This window comes from Bidens hawaiensis, unplaced genomic scaffold (genome assembly GCF_021521415.1).
Source record: "Bidens hawaiensis isolate Kalapana, Puna unplaced genomic scaffold, B.hawaiensis_p1.1 tig00013943_1, whole genome shotgun sequence".
NCBI classification, from domain to species: Eukaryota; Viridiplantae; Streptophyta; class Magnoliopsida; order Asterales; family Asteraceae; genus Bidens; species Bidens hawaiensis.
This window is the reverse complement of record NW_027492193.1, coordinates 598,675-622,253: the sequence shown is the minus strand read 5'-3', so window position 1 is coordinate 622,253 and position 23,579 is coordinate 598,675. Positions and strand designations below refer to the sequence as shown.

General features: G+C 34.2%; 3 protein-coding genes across 5 annotated transcripts; all 3 read right to left on the bottom strand.

Annotated features, from left to right (window-relative positions):
* Positions 1-727: 727 nt before the first annotated feature.
* Positions 728-4,477, bottom strand: LOC143545405 (uncharacterized). The gene is made up of 5 exons (XM_077037315.1): positions 4,021-4,477; positions 2,284-2,341; positions 2,087-2,170; positions 1,840-1,981; positions 728-1,222 (listed from the first exon to the last, which is right to left on the bottom strand). Exons 1-5 carry the CDS (start codon positions 4,475-4,477, stop codon positions 860-862), a joined length of 1,104 nt encoding a protein of 367 aa, XP_076893430.1. The 3' UTR covers positions 728-859.
* Positions 4,478-6,494: 2,017 nt separating this feature from the next.
* Positions 6,495-10,855, bottom strand: LOC143545398 (phosphatidyl-N-methylethanolamine N-methyltransferase-like). Its single transcript, XM_077037310.1, has 2 exons — positions 10,608-10,855; positions 6,495-6,815 (listed from the first exon to the last, which is right to left on the bottom strand). Exons 1-2 carry the CDS (start codon positions 10,853-10,855, stop codon positions 6,566-6,568), a joined length of 498 nt encoding a protein of 165 aa, XP_076893425.1. The 3' UTR covers positions 6,495-6,565.
* Positions 10,856-16,992: 6,137 nt separating this feature from the next.
* Positions 16,993-22,239, bottom strand: LOC143545396 (magnesium transporter MRS2-1-like). 3 transcript variants are annotated; one of them, XM_077037308.1, is made up of 6 exons: positions 22,177-22,239; positions 19,922-20,488; positions 18,984-19,112; positions 18,400-18,738; positions 17,286-17,333; positions 16,993-17,223 (listed from the first exon to the last, which is right to left on the bottom strand). In XM_077037308.1, exons 2-6 carry the CDS (start codon positions 20,468-20,470, stop codon positions 16,993-16,995), a joined length of 1,296 nt encoding a protein of 431 aa, XP_076893423.1. In that variant the 5' UTR covers positions 20,471-20,488; positions 22,177-22,239. The 3 variants fall into 3 exon arrangements, with proteins under 3 accessions (XP_076893423.1, XP_076893424.1, XP_076893422.1); XM_077037309.1 differs by lacking the exon at positions 22,177-22,239 and adding an exon at positions 21,976-22,012; XM_077037307.1 differs by lacking the exon at positions 22,177-22,239 and having other exon boundaries at positions 19,922-20,621.
* Positions 22,240-23,579: the final 1,340 nt, after the last annotated feature.

The following is a 23,579-nucleotide window of genomic DNA, read 5'->3' as shown; positions in this document are numbered from 1 at the left end:
GGGACGATGGTTTACAAATTTCATTCAATTTTCGCACATCAGGGGGTACGGTCCCATGGCGGTCGAGGAGTCGACCTTGAACATAGCCCCGAAAAAGGTAAGTTTACACGTGAGATCATCTGCCGTTCAAAAAATAATGGTAATAATTTAACCATGCATGTGTTACGGACAGAAACCATTGTAAGGTACGAGACTTGTCCCACATCGCTGTATGAACAACTAATGTGGGGTTTATAAGCCAAATGAGTTCGTCACCCATCAAACTACTCTGTTGGCTGAATTCATCTGTTTGGTTTGTAACATTGGTATTAGAGTCAAGTTTTTCGGAGACTAATGTATGCTTTATAAGCCAAATGAATTCCCTCACTCAAGAGACTAGTTTTGTGTTTTGTTATGGACGGGAACAATTGTAAGGTATGAGACTATTATAAAGATATAGACCACACAAACACTATTGACAAATCATACAATTTGTATAACACTTTTCATATATGTTTATACGACTTGTATGATATGACGAAGCAACCATTGTGACAATAGAGCGTGCTGCAAAAATCATACAACCCGTATGACACGTGAGGCTGGTATACATATAGTAACCATTATATGTACCACTAATTAATCATATTTATATTTGTTAATGCATTATATGTACCACTAATTAATCATATTTATATTTGTTAATGCATCGGTAATAATCATATAATTAATCTATTGATCTCATAATCTACCAAAAACCTGCAACATACAAAATGAATATCATTCTCACAACCTACAAACACAATTAATACAAACAACTTGTATACATAAACACAAATCTTTCCATATTACATTACAATAGACCACCCATCCACACCGTTTACTCACCCGATAAACGCAATTCATTAATAACACCCGTCAGCCCCAACCCGTTCCCACTCTCTGATCTACTATTTTTAACCGATCCATCTGCTATATCCTTTGCAGGCCCCACGTCTACACACTCATTGAACCGGAAACAACTTACAAGATGGTCGTTAGTTAGTCCAGCTACTTGTAGAAACGAGTAAATGGCTGTGGGCCCCACGCCTCGGAACCCTCGTTTGACCAAGTCTTTGCTTATTGACTCTGCTTTTGATGTTTTGATCGGTACTTGACGGGCGTAACGGAATTTGTTGACTATTGGCTTATGGTTTATGAAGCCCCATATGTACTTGTCAAAAGACCCGAACTCATCGGTTATCTGAACCATAATCACAAATGCAGAAATATAAGGAATACATTTTGTCGAATTATTTAAAGTAATTTATATAAGTTAGCAGATACAAATTGATTATAAATAGGGCTGTAAACAGTCAGATCATTCAATGAACCGTTTGGCGGGAAGTTCGCTTATGTTCGTTTATTTAATAAACAAACGAACATGAACACATGTCTCATTTGTACATTTATGTTCGTGAAAGTTCACTCACATTCATTCGTTTACATATTCATTAATATTTTTAGGCCAATCACAACTTATTATTATGAAATTAAAATATCATCAATTACAATTCAGTCTAATTTTATTAATTCTTTAGGTCCAACATATTGATGTTTGTTCATCTATGTTAAGTTATGTTCATTCGTTTATGTTAGTTACTTGGTTTACGTTCACGAACCGTAAGTTAACATAACGAACACCAGCACACTCATAATCTTAGTGAACGAACACGAACAAGAAACTTCAATCACATGTTCGATTAAAGTTAAACGAATTAACACAAACATGCCCTATTCATGTTCGTTCGGTTCATTTACATGCCTGAGTATAAAATGGTATAACGGTAAATATTAGACATATGTGGAAATAATAAATACCTTACAAACTTGGCGAGCATTTTCGATTATTCCTCGTAACTTCACTTCTGAAAGAAGAGTTTTTGCAGGGTTTCCGGGTGCGGATATTTTCTTATCGTTCATTTTTGAAACGGTAATAGGGTCAAATCCATGAAATATTTCCCTGCACACACGCCCATTTTAATTTTGAATTAAAGATTATAAAATATCATAAAAGATTTATATGAAACTATACGTTTATAGTTTGGTAAACAAATGACGTGCATACCTAAATAAATGTCTTTTGTTGAGAATAGCTGGCCATGTGAGCTCAGCTAAAGCAGTTGATAAACTGAGCAATTCAAACAATTTTCTGAAAAATGGCATTCAATAGCATGTAAATATAATAGTAAATGGTCATAAAATATAATTCAGTATTTTTAAAAAAAAAGAGAGAAAAGAAATAAAAAGTCTACTGGTGCGTACTTGTCATCGTGCACCGGTACTCCCCATTCTTCATCATGGAAAACAGCATAACAAGGATCTTGAAAGGAAAACAAATAAATAAGGAGTTATTATGAGGTGAATAATATTTGTGAAAGTTTTGGAAAAAAGAATATAAATTTATTCTCTATCATCATCTCTATTCCCTTTATCAAGTCTCCTATCCCACCTTAAAGGAGCATTAGATTTTAAAATATGGTACAAATGTTTATAATATGGACTCAACGTAATAAGGATTAGGAAAAGACGTCAAACCTTAGTATCTCCAAAGAAGCTACAAGATTTAACGTATTTTTGAATTTAAACACTTTGCTAATTCTAAAGCTTAGATATATCCTAGCTTACAATATCAAAATGATCAATACAAGAGTAAAACATTGATACTGAAAAACATAAATGTAAAATAAATCTTATATAAACACGTGAGTACTCCTAGATAATTATAAACGACACATTGACACTATCCTTAATTATCATAATATTATGCTCAAACTTCAAAGCGAACAGCCTAACATTATAGTTGCATTACCCAAACAATCTTTATACCCCAGAAGTGGATCACCTTATTCAAGCATTTGCTTAACTCTAGTTACAATATATAGAAAACAATCTTAACATTTCTGGTGTTAATTGATTGCCTTTCGATGTGCCAACTACCAAGAACTCTTAGATTAGTAAGCGAAGCTTATAAACGATGTGTTCGTTATAGTTAGTTCAAGCTGGTCACCATTTATCCAACTTGAATTCTCAACAAATTATCCAATTGCCTAAGGAGTGGAAAGCAATCTGCAACGTAAAAGTTTAAAACTAAAATAACCAAACAAATGCATCCATCCATAACCACTAAATTTCACTTTTTAGCTATCATTGTCCAGTTTTCGTTATGACAAATAAACTTAAAAGAAATTAATAGAACATCCATATCCAATACTAGAGTTACAATCTGATAGCGAACGCCGTAAGCCCTTAACTTTTTCTATTCAACAAAGAATTTAGGGCTCAAATTGGTGTCATCCTTATATGCAAAACAACAAGAAATACAAAGTTACAAACACTCATAGCTGATACAAATAGCCCTAGCCTAAAGACTATGATATACTTTAGACCATGCGTAGTCAAAACTAGGCAACACCAGGCAGTTTACACCATGTGGCATTCAGCCAACGTTTCAAAGTTTGCAAAAAAAACAAGTGTAGTGGGAAAATGCCCACAACTCTCCTACAATCATTATTTTATTCCTCTTTCTCTCTCTCTCTCTCACACACACACACACACAACTCTCCTCAAAACGCCGGCCATTGCAAATTGTGTACACAATTTGCACACTCAAAACGCCACCCAAAATGCCTATGGGGGCGGTGTTCCCAGGCATTTTGGCACCAAAAAGTCCCCACTACAGATGGTCTTAGAGTCATTAAAAATACATTTTATCTGTCACCAAAGACGGAGCATACGCAGAAACCGGACGACCTAATACCCAAATCCAGACTATAAGGCACCTTCACAGTTAATGATTTCCAAATTTAGACATCTCCATCACAACACTTCAAAGCAATATCTGAACTAGAGTTTTATAGATAACGAAAAATATAATTCACAGTTTCAAACACAATACAAAATCTCTACTCTTATGGCCAATTCCTAAACACTCATGTCTATTAAATTGCAATACATACATTAAACATTTTACAAACTTAAGTCTTAGAGAGTGATTGATACCAGTATTCGCGGTGACCCAAGCACACCTCTTCCGTCCAACCGAACCATCACCCGAAGCCTCCAAACAACTATCACTCTCCACCACAACACTCTCAACTTTTCCAGTTTTCAAAACACTCTCACTCTTTCCACTTTTCAAACCATTACATCGCCTCGGTGTCACACTCCGTCGACTACTCGACACTCGACTATTAAACGAATCAGACGAGGCATCCGATGAGCACGAAGCATTCATCGGCAAATTCGCCTTCAAATCCTTTTGCCTCAAAATATTCAACTGAGGAGTAGGTGTTATTACCGTCACAGTCACCGGAACCCGAGACTTATTAATAATTTCATCCGGTTTACTTTTACTTTTAACTTTGACCGCCGGTTTATGCAACTGAACCGGTCTCGCCTTGTTTCCGGCCGGTCCAAGCACCGGTCGAGACTCCGATTCATCCGTAACGGAATTCATGAGTCTAATTTAAAAGTTTAAATTAGGGCATGGAAATTGAAGAGTTTATAATATGTGTGGATAATGATAATGTAGGTGTGAGAATGGTGGCCGGTGGACGGCGACGGCGGAGGTGAGTAGTAGTAGTAGGTGATGGAGGATGGACGGTTGAGATGCTTTGTGACCAAATTAGAGAATTGATTGAAAACAAATTTGAAATTTAAAAATTTAAAATGTTTGACTACGTGGCAGTTTGTTAAAAGAAGTGGGAGTTTTATGTTCTCGAGTTTTATTAAATCGAGAAGACGGCGGAAACCGGTTTCAGGTATTTGACTGGTTTTTTATCAGGTTTCATGTAGGGTTTTGATCGAGTAAAGGTGGAACCGGTTACCAAGGGTCCGGTTCCGGGTACAGGTCTGGAGAGAAACCTTATACTAGATCGTATACCCGGGTCGGGTACAGTTAAGAACTGATTCTGGGACGGGTCTGGAAGACTGGAACTGGGTATTTTGTGCACCTCCAGTAATACCCTTTTGATTTCTCATGACTACGAATCAATCCAGTCGAGTTCGGATTTAACTTAAAGCATCTGCATTAGACTTCTCTAATCGAGAGGTGTGGTTTGTGAATACAATTATACAAACATGCAACTATGCAAGAGACTTGCAAGGTAACAAGTTTGTGGGGCGGTGGGACCACCCTCCGTCTCTCACATACATATATTTATTTTAATATATAATTATAATAATCTTTTCAATGAGATTTGTGAATGTTTGTTATTGTAGAAAAAGTTCTGGTTTTTTAGAAAAAGTTTGGAATATTACGTGACGATCATGTAGCGGTTTGTGGAAACTTGTGGATGCTCTTATTTGTATTGCTAAGCCATGAAAAAAACCTTATTGTAAAATCATATTATTTAGTGTGTTCAACATTGATATTGGACATGTCTCGATTTAGAAGTACGTTGTTGTAAAAGATAATCTTAATAAAAAATCCATTAAGAATCATTTATTGATGTTGCAATCAAAGTAGGAAAATGACAAGAGTAAGATACGATAACAATAACAGGTTGTTGGTTAATTGTGTTAAGGTCGCTTAATCCAATGTAAAAAGTAATTAGGGTTTTGAATTTGCTAAATGTTAAAGCTTAAGTTCAACATTAATTAGGATTATAGATGATCATAATTGAGTTTTATGATACTTTAAACCTTGTAGAGATATGAAGTTACGATGAGAAGGTAAAAAAAAGAAAGAAAACCATCGCACGTCAAGATTTACCTTAAATAACATTTTTTGGTTCGAGAACAAGTGATTACAAAAATAACATATTTGGACAAAAATGTAACAAATAAATCTCAATATATGGAAGAATTTATAACACCTCATCCCGATTAGGAGATGTTAATCAAGTATAGACAAAAATGTAACAAATAAAACTCAATATATGAAAGAATTTATAACACCTTACTTGAGACATTTTAACCCAATTTTTGTAAAAAAAAAATAATTTGGGTTTTCACACAATCACACCACCAAATCATGAGGCCAAAAAATTAAGGCTTATTTAAAAATTAAATTATTTAAACCCAACAAGGTACCCCTTTTTATTAAGGCCCAAAAAAATTTTCGCCTTAGCCCAAAATTTTTTAGCCGTTCTCGTAGCCGGGCCTGAACTAGGTATATCATCTCCTGGTATACAATTTTAAACACCTATCTCTGCAAAATAACTCTCATCCAAGTCATACAACGCATCAATTCCTAAAATTACAAAATAATTCATAAACTTCAAGTTTCTCAAAATGAACACGTGTTATATTTTTCGCACGAGTCAAAATGAGGATAGTCATTGATGCATACTCTATGGCTGTTCACGAGCCGAACCAAGCCAAGCCATAGCGAAGCTTGAACACAGATTGTTTACAAACCGAGCTGATCCAGCTCGTTTACAGCCAAATTGATTTCAAACCAGCTTCGAACTACAAGTTATTCGAACAACCCTACTGCACACCGACATCATAAATATTAAAACAAAACAAAGAACATAATATATCAATCTGATTAAAAAGTATCAAACTACAAAGTTTATGGTAGCATGTTAGCCAATAAGATTCAAGAAAGTGGTTTGGCTCGAGAAGCCGGATCCTCTTTCGATTCAACATGTATCATGAAAACGTATCCTAGTACCCAAAGGAAGATATATAGGAACGGAACCCACGCTACGCAAGCTAACAGGCTCAAAATACTACCTACATATTGAGGGTCTTTTACTGTCCCAAATGGGAACTCTGTCACCCATGGTATGTTCTTCCCGAACCGCACACCGTAGTAAGTGCCTGATTCACCAAGTAACTGATACACCCTGTAATAATAGTTTCAGATGTTGTAAAATGTTAGAAACACATCATTGTATCATCCATAAGAAAACTAAATAAGTTCAAATTTTTTATTTGTGTAAAGTTTAAACTGTATGAACTGAAAAGATGCAGTGCTTATACATGTTATTATTAATATTAACTGGCCTATATTTTTCATTTATGACTATTTCTTTTGTTTTATTAATCTCTTGTGAATTCAGTGATACAAGAGAATAACTATTGTTCTTCACCATGTAAGCGCGTTTAAAGTGACGATAGCAACTTCTAGATTATATGTTTGGGTATAAACAAGTCGAGCAGAGCCCGAGCTGGCCCGTTTTAACTTACGAGAGCTTGAGCCTGAGTTCGGCTCATTTCGAGCTCTTTTTTAAAAGCTCAAGCTTGGCTCTTTATTATTTATTACTTAATTTATAAAAATTTTTTAAAATTTTTATATTTTTTGAGAAAAACCTTAACAAGCCTAAACTCTGCTCAAGCTTGGCTATGCAGTGTGAAATTAATACATAGAATCTAAATTAGTTAAAACTTAAAGATACACCACACTCGATAAATAAGTGAACTTCATTTGAGCCTCGACTCGACTCATTTCGAGCTTTTTATCAATATGATCGTGAATAGCTTTTGAGCGCCTTGGCTCATTTGCACCCCTATTTTTGGCATGATCTTTTAAGCTCACAATCATCAATTTATGAACACTATACAATCTCAACAAACCCTATGGGATGCAAACGGACCGAGCTACTCAAGATTGGACCGATAAAAAGCTCGAAATGAGGTGATACTTTTTGAGCTTGAGTCTCAAATAAAGCACGTTTGGTTATCGAGCCCGAGCTCGAGCCTTGTATGTGAAGCTCATTTAGTCTTGTCACGCCTAACCTTAATGAGCCTTGTGTATATTTAAGTTTTACCTATATTGGACTTCTATGTATTAATTTTACACTGCACAACTGAGTTTTGGCTCGCTTAAGGTACTACACAAGCTAGAGCCGAGCTTAGGCTCGTCAAAGATTTTTCTCAAAATACATAAAAATAATTAAAAACGTACATAAATTAGTTAATAAAAAAATAAACCAGCTGAGCCTTAGCTTGAAAAGAGCTCGAAACAAGTCGAGCTCAAGCTCTCGTAAGTCAAAGTGAGCCGTAGCCTAGTCGAGCTATGGCTCAGCGTTGCTCATTTACACACAAATTTTGTAATCATCAATAACACATTAAATCGAATTTCATCACCAATAAACTCAAAAACCATCACATGTTAACATCAAATTTTAGATACATAAAAATAATTTAAAGACGTATATAAACTAACAAATAAATAATAGACGAGCCGAGTCTGAGCTTGAAAAACGACTCACGATCCGAGGTCGAGCTTTAAAGAAATAGCTCAAAACAAGCCGAGCGCAACCTCTCGTAAGTCAAAACGAGCCGAGTTTGAGCCTAGTCGGGCTTGGGCTCGGCTCGTTTACACACAAATCTCATATTCATTAATTTACAAACACTGTACAATCTAATCAAACCGTAAGTCTGTATCTAAACCTAAAGTAATTAACTCCAATTTAGGGTTGTTCACGAGTCGAGCCCGAGCTTGAAATTAAATGAGGCAGGGTGCAAACGAGCCGAGCCGGAGCTCAACTAGGCTCGAGCTTGGCTCGTTTAACTTACACAGAGTTCGAGCTCGGCCCGTTTACTATTTCCTAATTACTTTTTATATGTTTATATTTATTTTCATATATCTTTTTTCAGTTGTAATTTTATGTATAACATAATGTATATTATTTAGCTATTTTTCATAATACTACATAACTAATTAATAATTATTTATATATTATAAAAATTATATTATTGACAGGCTCATGAGCCAGCTCGAGCTCGATCAGTGAAGTTTGGGCTTGGGCTCCGACTCGTTTATTAAACGAGCTTAGTTTTAGAATCGAGCTCGGGCTCAGACTTGTTTAAGCTCAGGTCGATCGAGCTTTTTCACGAGCCAAGCCCGATCTCGAGTAGCTCGGCTCGTTTGGACCCCTAAGCTTAGCTAGGCTTGAGCTCAATTTTGAAGTTAAACTAGCCTAAGATCGAACCAAAAATCTGATCCGATTTTGGCTCAGTTACAAAAATGAGGCCAACCCAGCTCAGGTTGTTTCAAATCAAGTTTTTTTAGCTAGTTTTATTCGAGCTTTTTGAACAGCCCTACAGTCCAATTTCATCACCAATAAACTCAAAACCCATCACAAAACCTCATATTATCATCAAATTAAAAAAAAAAAATAGTAGCTAAAATCCCGATTTGTCCAAAATCGGTCAAAATTGATAGTTTTATACATAAAATTCTGAATAGATATGTATAATTGAAAATTTACATATAAATTTCAATCCGATTAATCCCGACTAATCCCTATTAATCCGATTAGTTAATCGCTAGTCTCTACCCCACCGCCCAATTAGCGTCTGGCAATTTCTACAACACTGGTAATAGTAACATCAAATTAGGGGAAAAAAAGAAAAAAAAAAACACTATCGCTACTCTCTACCCAGCCGACTTGTCGCAGCTTGTTGCCCGCTTACCTGCCACTTCATTGTAAATCGTTTGGATGTTTCTATGAAATATAAAAGGAGCCAATAAGAAAAAAAAATTAAGAACTATAATAAAAAAATATATATCTATACTATATATAATACACCAAACAAGGGCAAATTAAGACACCCATTTTTAAGTAATTTACAACACTTAAAGCATGAGGTGCATATGTTAGTAAGGGTAAACATGTCTTTTAAACACAATTCATTCAACTTACAAGTTTGGTCCCTCATCTTTAACCATATTATGTTTTTAATTTAACTTGTAAACTAACTTCCCACTTATGATTTTTAAACGACTATAGCGTTTTCATACGTTAATATTTTTATAAACAAATTGCACCATAAAAACGAGCATTTTATTCTCTTTAATTTGGATATGATATTGTTGTATTTTTTTTCATTTTAAATAAATTAATATGTTACGTAGGGGTGTTCAGTGTCGGTTTTGATGGTTTTTAAGTTAAACTTGTGAGTTTAACCGTTAATACTGATTTTTTGTCGTCCAAAACCAAACTCAACTATTGAAAGTCGAAACCGAATCGTTACTAACGGCCTGGTTCCAGTTTAGTTTCACAGTTTAAACTTTAATAACAAATTTAGTTTAAAATAATTAATAATTTAAATGTACCATCAATTTTATCTAAAAACCAAGATAATATGATACTTGAGATGATCATAAATAAAAAATGATAATTTTAGCCACGTAAATGGTAAATATTAATGAAAGATCTAGGACGTGAAATAATAACAACAAAGATTACAAAAGGAATCAATTAGGTTAATTTACAGTCTTTTCTGGTTTTATAAGGCCGATTGCCAATATAAACCAGCAACCAACCGTTCACTACGTTTTGAAAATTTTGAAACCGACCAACAAACCGAAAGTAAAAAAGAAAAAGAAAAAAGAAGTCAAACCAATGATCGATTTAAACGATTTCAAGGTTTTAACCGAACCATAAACACTTATATTTGTACGTGATTAACAGGTTCAAACACCCGCAGCATCGCGCGTGCACCCGTCTAGTATATATATGTATATAAATTCCAATCAGACTAATCCTTATTAATCCAACTAATCAATCGTCAGTCTCTAACCCACCGCCCAACTATCGCCTAATGATTTCTACAACACTAATCATAGTCACATATAAAGAAAATCAAACAAAAAAAAAACAAAAACAACTTGAGCAATCAGTATTAACCTGAAATTAAGAAACTGGCCGATTAATATTAATGGCCAGAAATACAACGGAGGCGGCCACGAGAGAGTTGAAACGGAAAACAGTGACACGAACTGAACCAGTTTAAGGAAGTGAGAAACGGTAGCCATGGTTTTGGATGGATCTCTGGCTTTGCCGCAGAGATCCACCCATGTCTGTGGGTGGGTCCATAGGTAATAGTAGAATGGGAATGGTGACATCACTCCGATGCATGCTAGTATTATACCCATTAATTTGGCCACAAATCTCAGCTGAAATTGAATTGATGGTGGATGTGTAACTGACTGTGTAACAAGTAGGGGGTGTTTGCAAATTTGGGATTCTTTATTTTAACTCATTATATTTTTTTAGAAAATTGGATTTTAATAATTCCAACTTTACGCAGTTAGCCGATAATAATCTCAACTTTGAATATAGTTGTCACTGGTCCCAACTTTCACAATATTTGTTTTCATTGGACCTTCGTTAAAAAAAACTTAACGACGTTAAGTTTTTTTCAAATTTCAAACTGATATTTTAGGGCTTTTGATCGGAATGAATATACGAGTCGATTGATGTAAAACTTATCTCCAAACAGTGGTCCAAATGACTAAAGGATGTTTCAGTTCCGGTGTTTAAACTATTAATTAACACAAATCAAGTTGTATAAAGCATTGTTTCGAGTTAAGTTTTACATCAATCGATTCGTATTCTCATTCCGATCAAAAGCCCTAAAACATCAATTTAAAACTTGGAAAAAACTTAACGTCGTTAAAAATTTTTTAACGGTGGTCCAATGAAAACAAATAGCATGAAAGTTGGGACCAGTGACGGCTATTTTCAAAGTTGGGATTATTATCGGCCAACTGCGTAAAGTTGGGATTAATAAAATCCAATTTTCCTTTTTTTATTATAAGTTAATAATCGTAACTTATTATCTCGTAATAACACATACCATACACCTTTAACTTTTTCAAAAAATTATAACTTATGGAGAAAGGCTTCGAAACCACGTTTTCTATGTGACGATGATGTGAAGGGGCTTTAAAGCCCCCCATAGTGAACAGCCTAAGTGTGATTGATGAGTTGGTTGGGTGTGGACGTGATGTACTCAGACCTTATAATTATTCTGGTTGAATTGGTTTTAATTTGTGGGGTTATTTAAGCTTAAACATCGGGAAAAAATACGAGCCTTACCTGGGAGATGTGACGAGGTTTCAAGTTTTGATATAGTATGTTGTTTTGTATTGTTCGTTGGTCTTTTGAATTTTATTGCTAAACTCTTGGTGGCTAGGTGGTTTTTAGTCGTTACTAGTATCTTGCTTGTAACAATAATTTGTTTATATTATAAAGTTTTTGCCTACCTTTATTAAATTAAATCTCTTTAGCTTTATATATATATATATATATATATATATATATATATTTAAAAATTGTGTATTTTAAACTAGTATGTTTTCGAGTTTCATTTACATCGTGTTCTTTTCATTTCCATCCAATTCCTTCCATTTTTGAATGAAACACTTTACTTATCTTTCCCTCTCTTTCCTTTCATTTCTCCTTTTTAATGAATGTCATGAAGACATGAACACGCCATCATCTATTTTCCTTTCATTTCTTTCTTAAAAAAAAACTCAAGAACACAACCCTCTATTTTTTTCTACCTTTCTTTAAGTTGAACTCGTAATGGAAAGTGAGGGAAAGATAGGGAGGATTGTGTTAACAAGTTTCATTTAGGAAAGAGAAAAGTGAAGAATGTAGAAATGGAAAGTAAACAAGCACACCCTTCATTCCTTTATTTGGATATCGTTCTGAGGTAAAATTTACATTAATTGACTCTAAAACATTAGTTTAAAACTTGAAAACTTCTGATAAGTTTTATTTTTATTAACGAATTATGCATTAAAAACAATTAGTTTGAAAGATAAATACCAGTAAGTCGTAACACCTGTTTAACCAGGTGAGACACAAAAGTTATCAAACCCTAGTTTGCCAATATATATAGTCAATTTCCAAACACATCTAAAAGCTAAAAGGGTTTATTATTAGGGAAAATTCCCAAAATAGGCATTTATGAATACGTTTTTCAGGTTTTAGGTACCATTTCAAACAAATTTCCAAAATAGGTATTATAAACTAGTCGTGACGAATAGTTTATGATTGTCAACGAGTAGTTTGTATAACCAATAAAAATTTGCCACGTGTCTATAAACTAACCTAACGACCATTTTCACTAATCATCTACTCGTAAAGATTAAATAAGTTTAAAGCCTCGTAATCAACGCTCACGAGTAAATAAGATATCCTTTAGTCGCGACGAGCAGATTATAAAACCTTAATAGTCGCGAGTAGCTTATCAAACTAACCATGACGATGAGTTTGATTACCAAATGCATCGAACCGGTTTGTTTTTCAAAACACTAACCGGATTGGTTAGTTTGTTTAGTCAACTAGTCGTTACGAGTAGATATTGGTCAACGATTACTTTACATCCATTATACGAGTATTTTATTGGTAATTAACTCGTCTCGATAAGTTTACATGGTAAACATTACTCATAAGAGTAGTTCATGTCTAGTTAACTCGTCCTGACTAGTTTACCTTGTTTATATTCCCGATACGAGTATTTTATTAGTAATTAACTTGTTCTGATAAGTTTACCAGATTTACATTAACGATACGAGTAATTTATTGGTAGTTAACTCGTCGCGTCTAGTTTACATTACCGATACGAGTAGTTAATTAGTAACAAACTCGTCTTGACTAGTTTAACATAGCAATTTACTCGTCTCCTTACTTTATAGTCTAAACTAGTCGTTTCAATGTTGTTTTGAAGTTCTTGAGTTAATTACTAATAAAATACTCGTATCGAGAATATAAACAAGGTAAACTAGTCAGGACGAGTTAACTAGACATGAACTACTCGTATGAGTAATTTTTACCATGTAAACTTATCGAGACGAGTTAATTACCAATAAAATACTCATAAAATGGATGTAAAGTAATCGTTGACCAATATCTACTCGTAACGACTAGTTGACCAAACAAACTGGTTCGATGCATTTGGTAATTAAACTCATCGTCATGGTTAGTTTGATTAACTACTCGCGACTATTAAGGTTTTATAATCTGCTCGTCGCGACTAAAGGATATCTTATTTACTCGTGGACGTTGATTACGAGGCTTTAAACTTATTTAATCTTTACGAGTAGATGATTAGTGAAACTGGTCGTTACGGTTAGTTTATAGACACGTGGCAAATTTTTATTGGTTATACAAACTACTCGTTGACAATCATAAACTATTCGTCACGACTAGTTTATAATACATATTTTGGGAATTTGTTTGAAATGACACGTAAAACCATTCATAAACGCCAATTTTGTGTTATTATTATTATTACTACTATTATTATTTGCATCTCTCCACACAAATATTAAGGGTTTAGACCGGCGGAATCGAAGGGTAAAGGTGAAAATGGAGAGCAATGGGTTTAGGGCTAAAATGGAGCACTATCTTTACAGTGGTGAAAAGAAGCATGTCATGGCCGGTATGGTTATCATCGGTGCGGTATTCGGCGTACCATGGTACCTCATGAACCGAGGTACTTGATCCATTAATATTATTAATCCATTCACCCTTACCGATTAATATTAATATTCACTTGTTTTAATTCAGTAATTAGTGTTCGTTTGATCGCATCTGGATTTTTAATCATATATGTTGATGATTAGGTGGTGTTTGGATGTGCGTATTGGTTAATTGAATAATCAAACATGTGTAGGGTTTGGATCAAATACAAATTAAATTAACGTGCTATAGTGTAATATACATACAACATAGTGTAATTATAGTGTAGCGTAATTACATCACTACTTCTTTGAATATTTAGAGCATGTTTGGGATTGAGTTTGAAAAATGCTTATTAGCTTATTGACTTTTTTAAAAAGCCATTTTGAAAAGCCAGGATTTGGGGCTTTTCAAAAACTGCTTTTTAACCCTTTTATAAAGCTAAACTAAAAAATATTTTTGTGATTGCCACACATTTTAACTTATTGGCTTTTTGAAAACGCCAATAAGCCAATAAGCATTTTTAAAACTCAATTTCAAACATGCTCTTAATATTTATAATAAGTACAAAACGATTATAATAAAGTGGCAGACAAACGGGCAACAAGCTGCACCACAACCTCCTTGAATAGCAAAGCCAATCCTACTAAAAACGAAGCTTTGGGATCTAGGAGCCGAAGATGTTCTGTGTACAACACGCTGAACCCTACTTAAAAAATTCACAGCCTCTGGGGCAGAAAAACCAAATCTATCAAAAGCAAATAGGAGAAAGACATGTTGATTCTCTAAACAAGCTTTCTCGTGTTTAACAACTTTGTTCGATTCAACCTTAAATGCAGCCTAACCCACAACAAACCCACGGTCTCTGAGCCCAACAAGAGGAGACATTCATGTATGTTCCACAAAGGCGTGTTTCCCCCCTGCCCACACAAACACAAGAATATCAGTTGGTCATAAAGTACACTACTTGATTCTTACACTAATTACACTATGTTGTATTAATAGTTACACTATGTTGTATAAATAGTTACACTACTTGAGTCTCATAGTTAGCGCATTAATTTAATTTGTATGTTAACTTTCCCCTATATGTGTAATTTGACGTGTTTCTGAAATTAGCTTTGATGATGCGGGTAAGAGCTGTGTAACATGATGTGACTGGGAATAATAAGTTCTAAACTAATGGAACGTTCAGTGAACTGTTTTTGAACCTTTTGACGGAAGTTCACAAATAAACATTTTTTGTTCAGTTATTATTAAAATGAATAGACATGCTTCGTTCATTTACGTCTATTAACATACGCTCTACATGCATATAATGTGTGTGTGTGTGTGTTATATGCAGGGTCGGGTCATTCAATACATAAATGAATTTTGAGTAAAGAACTGTGAGAGTCATACAAACATTTGCACATGTTGCTTTAGTTGTGACATGTGGTTATATGTGTTAATTTGTGCTTAATGTATTAATAAGCAACCGTAACACGGATAGCTTCATTTTCTTAATTAACAGACATGAACAAGAAAATTAGTTGTTTATGTTTGTTTATTCGTGTGGTCAAAGTTAAAAGAACGAACAAGGACATAACCCTATCGTACTAGTTTGTTCGATTCATTCCTGGTTTTAGATATATATACAAATGTGAAAACCAGCTTGTGCTTCTAGGGTCAATGATGTTTGTTCGAATACAGTAATCTATTTGAACATGTAAGATCTCATTACTAAATAGCAGCACTTTTTTACAAGACAATTTTCTGATATAATCAGATGATTCTTTATATATTTGGAAGTTTACGGTTTATAGGTCATTTTAACCAATGGTTTCATCAATAAAAAACAACTTATATATGATTACGAGTTTGATTAAAGCAGTAATCTGAATCTTGAAATAATCGTTATTGAAGATTGCGAGTAAAGCAATAAACTGAATCTTGAACACACTTTTAGGTGACTTTTGACCCGTTTCTTTTTTGTGAGATTGAAATGGTGTATTTTCAGGCAGATCTAACTGATATGTGTTCATTGCAGGCTCAAAACATCAGTCACATCAAGACTATTTGGAGAAAGCCGATAGAGCTCGAAACGCACGACTTCATTCTGCACCGCCTGCACCAAAGTAGTCACTTTCCTAGTTTTCACTTATCTACAATGATCATGTTGAAATAGAACGAGCACCAGTTCGTGTTTACCTGTTTTGTATTTTGGTTTCTAAAGATTGAAATAATCGGTAGCTCAAGTTTTAGATCCTGCTGTTGGATACATTTTCCAAATACATAATCAAAGTTCTTTGATATTGTTATATTTCCATTGCATTATTTGTGCTAAAATCTTGTATCTTTGAGTGGGACCTGTAAAGATCATATAGGGATGTAACGAGCAAAACCACTCGTGTGGCTTTTTAAGATAAGCTTCCTGAAAGCTTGAATTGAGCCGAGCTTAAACAAGTTCAATTCTGAGCCTCGTATCATTTCTATGTAATTGTGTTTAAAATAGTTGAGTAATATATTAGTAAATACTATGTTATATGCATAATTAGCATAAATTATTATAAATAAATTTAAAATTATTTTTACTGTTTCATAAACAAAATAACTGATAAATAACAAACATATCGTAATTAAATGAGCTCGAGCTTAGGCGCACTTGGGTTCAGCTTATTTACACCCATTGGCCATAATCATAAAAGTCAAGAAAACCCAAAAACAAAATAATATTCAAAATAATTTATTAAAATTCGCACCGATGACTAAAGTCAAATTTGAAATCCTAATTAAAAGTCAAACCTAGAGAAATCTTCTGCATATTTTTGCTGACCATTTACAAAGGCATCAATCTTTTGTACATGAAAACCCACAAAAACGAACCGAATAAAACAGCTCCGGAAATGCCAGTGGACACAAGTACCCATTTGAACGCGGATGGATTCTCAAACAAAGATATCTTGAAATTCATCCCGAATATTCCTGCTACGACCCCACAGATAGCGACTACAAATGTCGCTGTCGTTAATACCAGTTCAAACTGTATGAGTTGGTTTCTAACATTATCCTGCAGATCAACTGCTCAATTAATAACAAAAGATTTCAACGCTAAAAAGAAGAAAAACATACCAGTTGAATATTGATGAAATCTTCAGTATCATCAATGTATTCTTTCAGCTGGTACACAAACAAAAAGGAAGTCATAAAGAAAGTAAAAAATTCATTTTATTATTAGTAGTAGGCGGGCTGGAATTTGGATAACAGATCAAAACGTGTTTGGGTCCGAACAACATTTCTGGTAAGGCTCGAAAGGGGTCAGGTCTGGTTGACCTGCAAACTTTTTTGCCCCCTTTTTTTTGAACTTTATAAAGAAATAATCGGAGGGTAATTATGCTCAACAATGTCACAAGCTCGTAATGTTACTTTTTTGAAATGGACTAATTTGGTAATCAAGAAAGAAAAAATGCCAAATAAACAAGAAACCGGTCAACAGGTCAAATTACCATATTAGCCCATTTTGGTGTTACTATTCTTTGACATTAACCCTTACGAAAACTATATTATCAAAAATCAAAATTTTTAAAAGATATACACTATTTAAGAGGGTTGTAAGCCTTTTGGGTCATTTTTAACTAAGCCTGTAAACGAAGCAAACGTTTAGTGAACCATTTGGGGGAGGTTCGTTTATGTTTGTTTATTTAACAAACGGATAAACATGAACAAAACGTTTTGTGCATTTAGTTAAACGTACGAACATGAACACGAGTCTCGTTCGTGGGCTTATGTTTGTTTAAGTTCGTATGCATGCATTTGAACTTTTAGGACCATTACAATTAAGCCTAGTTTTATTAAATAATATATCACCGGTTACAGTTTAGTCTATTTTTATTATTTTTTTAGATATCCACGTTTACTTTTAAGCGGTGTTTGCTTAGTTTATGTTCATTTTACATCTGTGTGAACCATACAAACATAAACACATTCATTTTTAAAACGAATGAACATGAACAAGAAAACCCCATTTGTTTATTTGTTTGTGTTCAATCAGTTATTCAGATAAAGCTGTATCAACGAAAACATACACGGACACATATATGCCTCGTTTATGTTTGTTCGGTTCGTTTACACTACTTTCAACCCATTTGACTAGTTCCATTTTCGCCAAGTTTTTAAAACTTACCAATTTAAGTGTTAAAGATGCCATAAAACACGAAACAGCGCATGTATTGAATATGCAACATACCGATGTAAGTTTATTAAGCGTGCTGTCAGTGACAACAAAATAAGCTTCTAGGAGCATTTCCAGCTCATCGATATTTTCTGCAGCACCCTCTGAACTCTTTGTGCTTTCATATCTGCTTCTTGCAAGGCTCAAATTTCTGTCAAGCCTCGCAGCTTTTGGAGGCGAACAAACTGGAGATATTGGTGCAGAGATAGATTGAATCCCATCCAATGATCTGTGTCCTGCCAAAGATTGATCTCCACCGTTGAATAATGAGTCCATTCTCCTTTTCTTCTCTGTCAAGTACATTTCAGCCATATCTCCATCATCATCCATCAGTTGCTCGATTTCATCTCTTACCTACATTCAAGTGTTCCAACATATATATGTAAATAGCTAAAAGGGTAAAATTGTCATTTTTTAAAAATTAATTGAATTTTTAACAAAAGCTAGTGTTTACTCCAAAAATGTTACAGACTGAAAACCACAGATACCAAACCTGCTACTTTTTAAAGATAGACCTCAAACTTGTTATTTTTGCCAAACCCATGGGGACCATCACATCATTAACTCTTTAACAATAATCAGGAGATAGGGTAGTGTACCTTCTGAACTCTTCGGGTCAATGCAACTAGTCTGCTTTTTAATCTGCGAACACGTTCCAAGTTTGAAGTACTGATCGTTGATGTAAGTTCATCTAGCAATGGATACGCTTCAATTTCTAATTCTGCTGCCTGGTAAAAATTAGATTTTTAGCGTATAAAACCGAAACAAAATGTAAGTTTTTAGAGAAATATGTTGCAAATGCAGCACGTATAATTAGAGTTAATGAAAATCATTTCAAGATGCATTGATACCATAATAACCTTCTAAACAACATAAAGTAAGTCATGTTTTAAGGACATATAATATAATCTTAAAAGGCCAGGCTATGCGGGCCATGTAACACATACAAGTATACAACACGCATGATATGGTGAAAATGTATATATGGGCCCGTATAAAAATAAAAAAAGTGTTCTACGAGCTGTCACATGAGGTGGTATGTATAACTTTAATGAAACTGACTAACATGAAAGTGGTATGTTGTGTCAAAAGTTACATGACTCGTATGATGTGACAAGTATGTAGACTTGGAAACTAACCGAACGGAGCATGTTCATGCTCGTTCGTTTAACTTTAATCCAACAAAAGATCGAACACGGACTATTAAACGAACGGAGATTTCTCGTTCGTGTTCGTTCGTTAAGAAACTGAATATGTTTGTGTTCGTCTATATTCGTTCGATAACAGTATAAACGAACAGTTCATAAACATAAACGAATAAACATAACTGTGCATAGATGAGTGACCATAACTGAGCTAAAACCAGTTCAAATGAATGTGAAGAACAATGTGTTGGGCCCTGAAAAGTTATTACAAGTAGATTAAGTTGTAATGGGCCAAAAAGTTTTAAATGTATATATTAACAAACGAAACGGACAAACTTAAACAAGTAACAACCATAGATGAATGAACATAAACGAACTAATACACAACATACCTGTGTGTCGAGAAATGTACAAGCAGCCTCAAGAGCAACTTCCAAAGCCTTAAACTCAAAAGGCAAATAATCAGGCGATATGCATCCAAACACCCCCCTAAAACTCCTACCTCCTTTCCTTCTACCAAACTCGGAGCTTTCTGATCGCCAAGCATTCCCATTCCCATCGCCTGCAGCTATTAATCGCCTCTGCAACTCCACCACATACTGCAACACATAACTATCAAGAGAATTCAAAAGCAAAACCTCATCACATGTTATAATGCACCGAATCTGCTCTAAATTCACAACTATAGCCTTCTCTCTGCCAAGAATCGTTGACGGGTAGACAAATAACGGATCAAGTAACCGAAGATCACGTGCAGGAAGATCGCATCTTCTCATCATTGTGTTCTTGTCAACTTCAATAACTTCTGCTTCACCTGTTTCAGCATCCACACGGATCCATGATCGAACACCTTGACCATGCTTTTTTAACCCTGAAACATCTCTAGGGTTTATAACGGTTGCAGTTTTGATCGGTAGGAGACGTTCCTTTAGATCTTCCATTAGTGAGATCTAATCTAACTGCAACAATAAATCTATTAACAATTTAGTATCTGATCTGCTACAAAATTTAAGTATAATTATAGCATTACTCATAAAAGCAAACTAGCAATTCAAGTATCTCCTTAACATATATATGAATCTGATTATTTCATCACATACAAACGGTGGTGACGAGTACAATGCATTGTAATTTGCGAAAATTCATGTTTCTACAATTGAATCTCCATCGACTTTACTACAAATGTTACACGATTACTGAACGCAATCAACAAAATGTAGGCCTTTAAACTAACCAAACGTTCATGAAATGCTCGTGAATTGTTCAGCATGAAGTTCGCTTATGTTCGCTTATTTAACAAACAAACGAACATGAGCAAAATACTTTGGTAACGAAAGAATGAACACGAACACGCGTTTTGTTTGTTTATTTATGTTCATAAACGTTCGATTAAATTTTAATAAGTAGATATATCTGTATAAAATAAACATAAATCACACTTGGTTACTCAACCTAAGCAGTTAATGTGGAAAAATATTGGATATCGGTCGAGGACCGATATTTGAGATATCGGTATTTTAATATCATGCAGAATTTAAATATATAGCAGTTTAACACTAACAATACAGTATACTCTCCTATTGTTAACAAATTATCCTTTTGCAACTTGTAAAACACTAACAATTGTAGCAGCAAGTAGGAACTGATTAAGACTCAAAACACTAACATTAAGCACTAAAAGTTGAAAATTAAGACTTATAACACTGGTATTGAGAATATCGGTCAATATCACCCAGTGGCGAAGCTTGGGCTTAGTCACGGGGGTGACCGAAGTCACGGACTAAAAAATTTTCGGATCGACAATTCGGTTCGTGTCGGTGATTCGGTTCGTGTTGCTGAATACCTAGAAGAAGAATTGCAAAGACCTAAAATATTTATAAAAACAAATCTTTTACTATTCGACTACTATTTTGTAACTTTTGTTTATAAATATTGCGAGGTTTTAGGAAAAAAACCCAAACGATGAGGTATTATATTTATAAAAAAAAATCATTAGTGATCGGTAGCATTTTGGAAAAACACATCGGGGTGACCGCGCTTAATACTTATAAAAATTTTCGAGAAAAATCACGAAATTTACCCTACTAACGGAGAAAACGGCAGTGGCCGGGGCCACCCCTGGTCCCCACATAGCTCCGCCCCTGATATCAACGATATTATCGGTACCGACATTCTGACCGATATTTCACATGAGGACCGATAACCGAGATACCACCGAGATTGACTGCATAGTCATCAATTATGTTAATTTGCATTCGCTTATGTTTGTTCTATTATGTTCGTTTAAGTTCGTGAACTGTTTGTTTAGGTCCTAACCGAACGGACATGAACACAAAAATGTGATCATTATATATTCGTGTTCATGTTCGGTTGAAGTAAAATGAACGAACACAAACAATACATGCCTTCATTTACAGGACTAATAAAATGTAATGTAATCACTTACTACTTCATCCGAAACCGAAAAACTAGCGATCAAACAAACAACCTGCAACGGATAAATAACACCGGAAATGAATCAATTATTATTATTATTATTATTATTATTATTCCGTCAACCTTACTACACATAATTGACGCAATTAGACTAAACAGTAAACAGAATTAACAGCAAAATGCATGAAATAATAATGATAATAACACTGACTTACTGAATTAGGGTTTTATATTAACAAATAATATTACGAATGCAGCACGCGATCTAACAACCTACAACGGAAACATTGAGAAGAATTAATTAATTAAATAATTGAATTAATAATAATAATAATAATAATAATAATAATAATGATTTGGAAGCAAATGAATGGAGTGTACCGGTGTATGTATATGTCTGTGTGTAAAGTGTGTATATGATGACACACACATTCGTTTGATTGATTCTGACGCTTGGTGGTTTAAAGGTGGTGGTCCGAATGCATGTTGTGAAACGACGTCGTGTTTGGTTTGTATTTTGTACAAGCTATTATGAGTTTTAACTTTTAAGATGATCTAGTTATATATATATATATATATATATATATATATATATATATATTTTTTTTTTTGAGAAAATTCTAAACAAATATTTAGAATTTTTTAGAATTTAAAAGGGGTGATCGCACGTCAGCTTGCGGCGAAACCCAGTTTGGATTTTGGAATACCAGGGAGTTTCTCCTGAAGGCATAACCCCTTGTTGTGATATTCTCCTTGCGTCCTCAAAGGAACAATATTCTTCTCTAATATCACTTGATATCAGTTGCGCTGCCACAAGAGTTGAAACCCTCTGACGTAACGCGAGCAGGATAAAACCCCCGTTTTGGCTCAGGTTCAAACCGATAACCAAAGAAGCCTGGTTTTTATCTTGAAGGTTATGATCTAGTCATCTAGAGCAACTATATAACTAATGATTTGGTATTTATGATTTTGAGACGAATTAATTACAAATCCAGAATTTGCTGCATTTAATAAGATTCAAGTATTTTGGTTTTTCCAAGGATTATATGAGCATTAGCATTGTTGCATGATTTTTTTAACGACGTTTTGTTTAAATAGTTTGATACACGGTTGATTATATGAGCAGGCCAAGCAAGGACAAATCATGATTTCTTTTATGCGATATAATAGCATATGCTGCGTCAAGATTTTTTCAATATTGACACCCATAACCTTTTTCTCATCAGTGACAACCTAAAAAGATACTTTAATTTTTTTAAAACTGCAATTTTTACTCATTTAACAATATATAAACAAATTATTTACAAACATAAACCCATAATGACGGTTTATGGTATTGACAAAGTAGGAGTAACTTTGCATTTACAAAAATATCATAATCTTTTTTAATTAAGAAATTGTTTCAGCCAACCAGAAGCTTCTGCATTTTACACTCTTATGCGTCAGAGCAACACATTCAACAAAATAAGTTTATTTTTAAATCACGATTTAAACTGAAATTGCAAGTTGGTAGTTGGTGGCGTCTCTAGCAAAGCATAATGGACCTGCTTCGCTAGTATTAGAAAGAATGAATAAGTTAGCGCAAAAGAATAGATCTACTTCACAAAATGGAAA

Bases quoted from the DNA above. Each gene is read 5' to 3' on its own strand.
- LOC143545405 (XM_077037315.1), bottom strand. From the start codon at position 4,477: ATGAATTCCGTTACGGATGAATCGGAGTCTCGACCGGTGCTTGGACCG. The intron at 2,171-2,283 runs GTACGCACCAGT...GCCATTTTTCAG, and splicing joins GTACCGGTGCACGATGACAA to AAAATTGTTTGAATTGCTCA. The intron at 1,223-1,839 runs GTATTTATTATT...ATTATGGTTCAG, and splicing joins ATGCTCGCCAAGTTTGTAAG to ATAACCGATGAGTTCGGGTC.
- LOC143545396 (XM_077037308.1), bottom strand. From the start codon at position 20,470: ATGGAAGATCTAAAGGAACGTCTCCTACCGATCAAAACTGCAACCGTT. The intron at 18,739-18,983 runs GTACACTACCCT...ACTTGAATGTAG, and splicing joins TGACCCGAAGAGTTCAGAAG to GTAAGAGATGAAATCGAGCA. The intron at 17,224-17,285 runs GTATGTTTTTCT...GTTGATCTGCAG, and splicing joins ATTTCATCAATATTCAACTG to GATAATGTTAGAAACCAACT.
- LOC143545398 (XM_077037310.1), bottom strand. From the start codon at position 10,855: ATGGGTATAATACTAGCATGCATCGGAGTGATGTCACCATTCCCATTC. The intron at 6,816-10,607 runs GTTAATACTGAT...CTATTATTACAG, and splicing joins GGCCAGTTTCTTAATTTCAG to GGTGTATCAGTTACTTGGTG.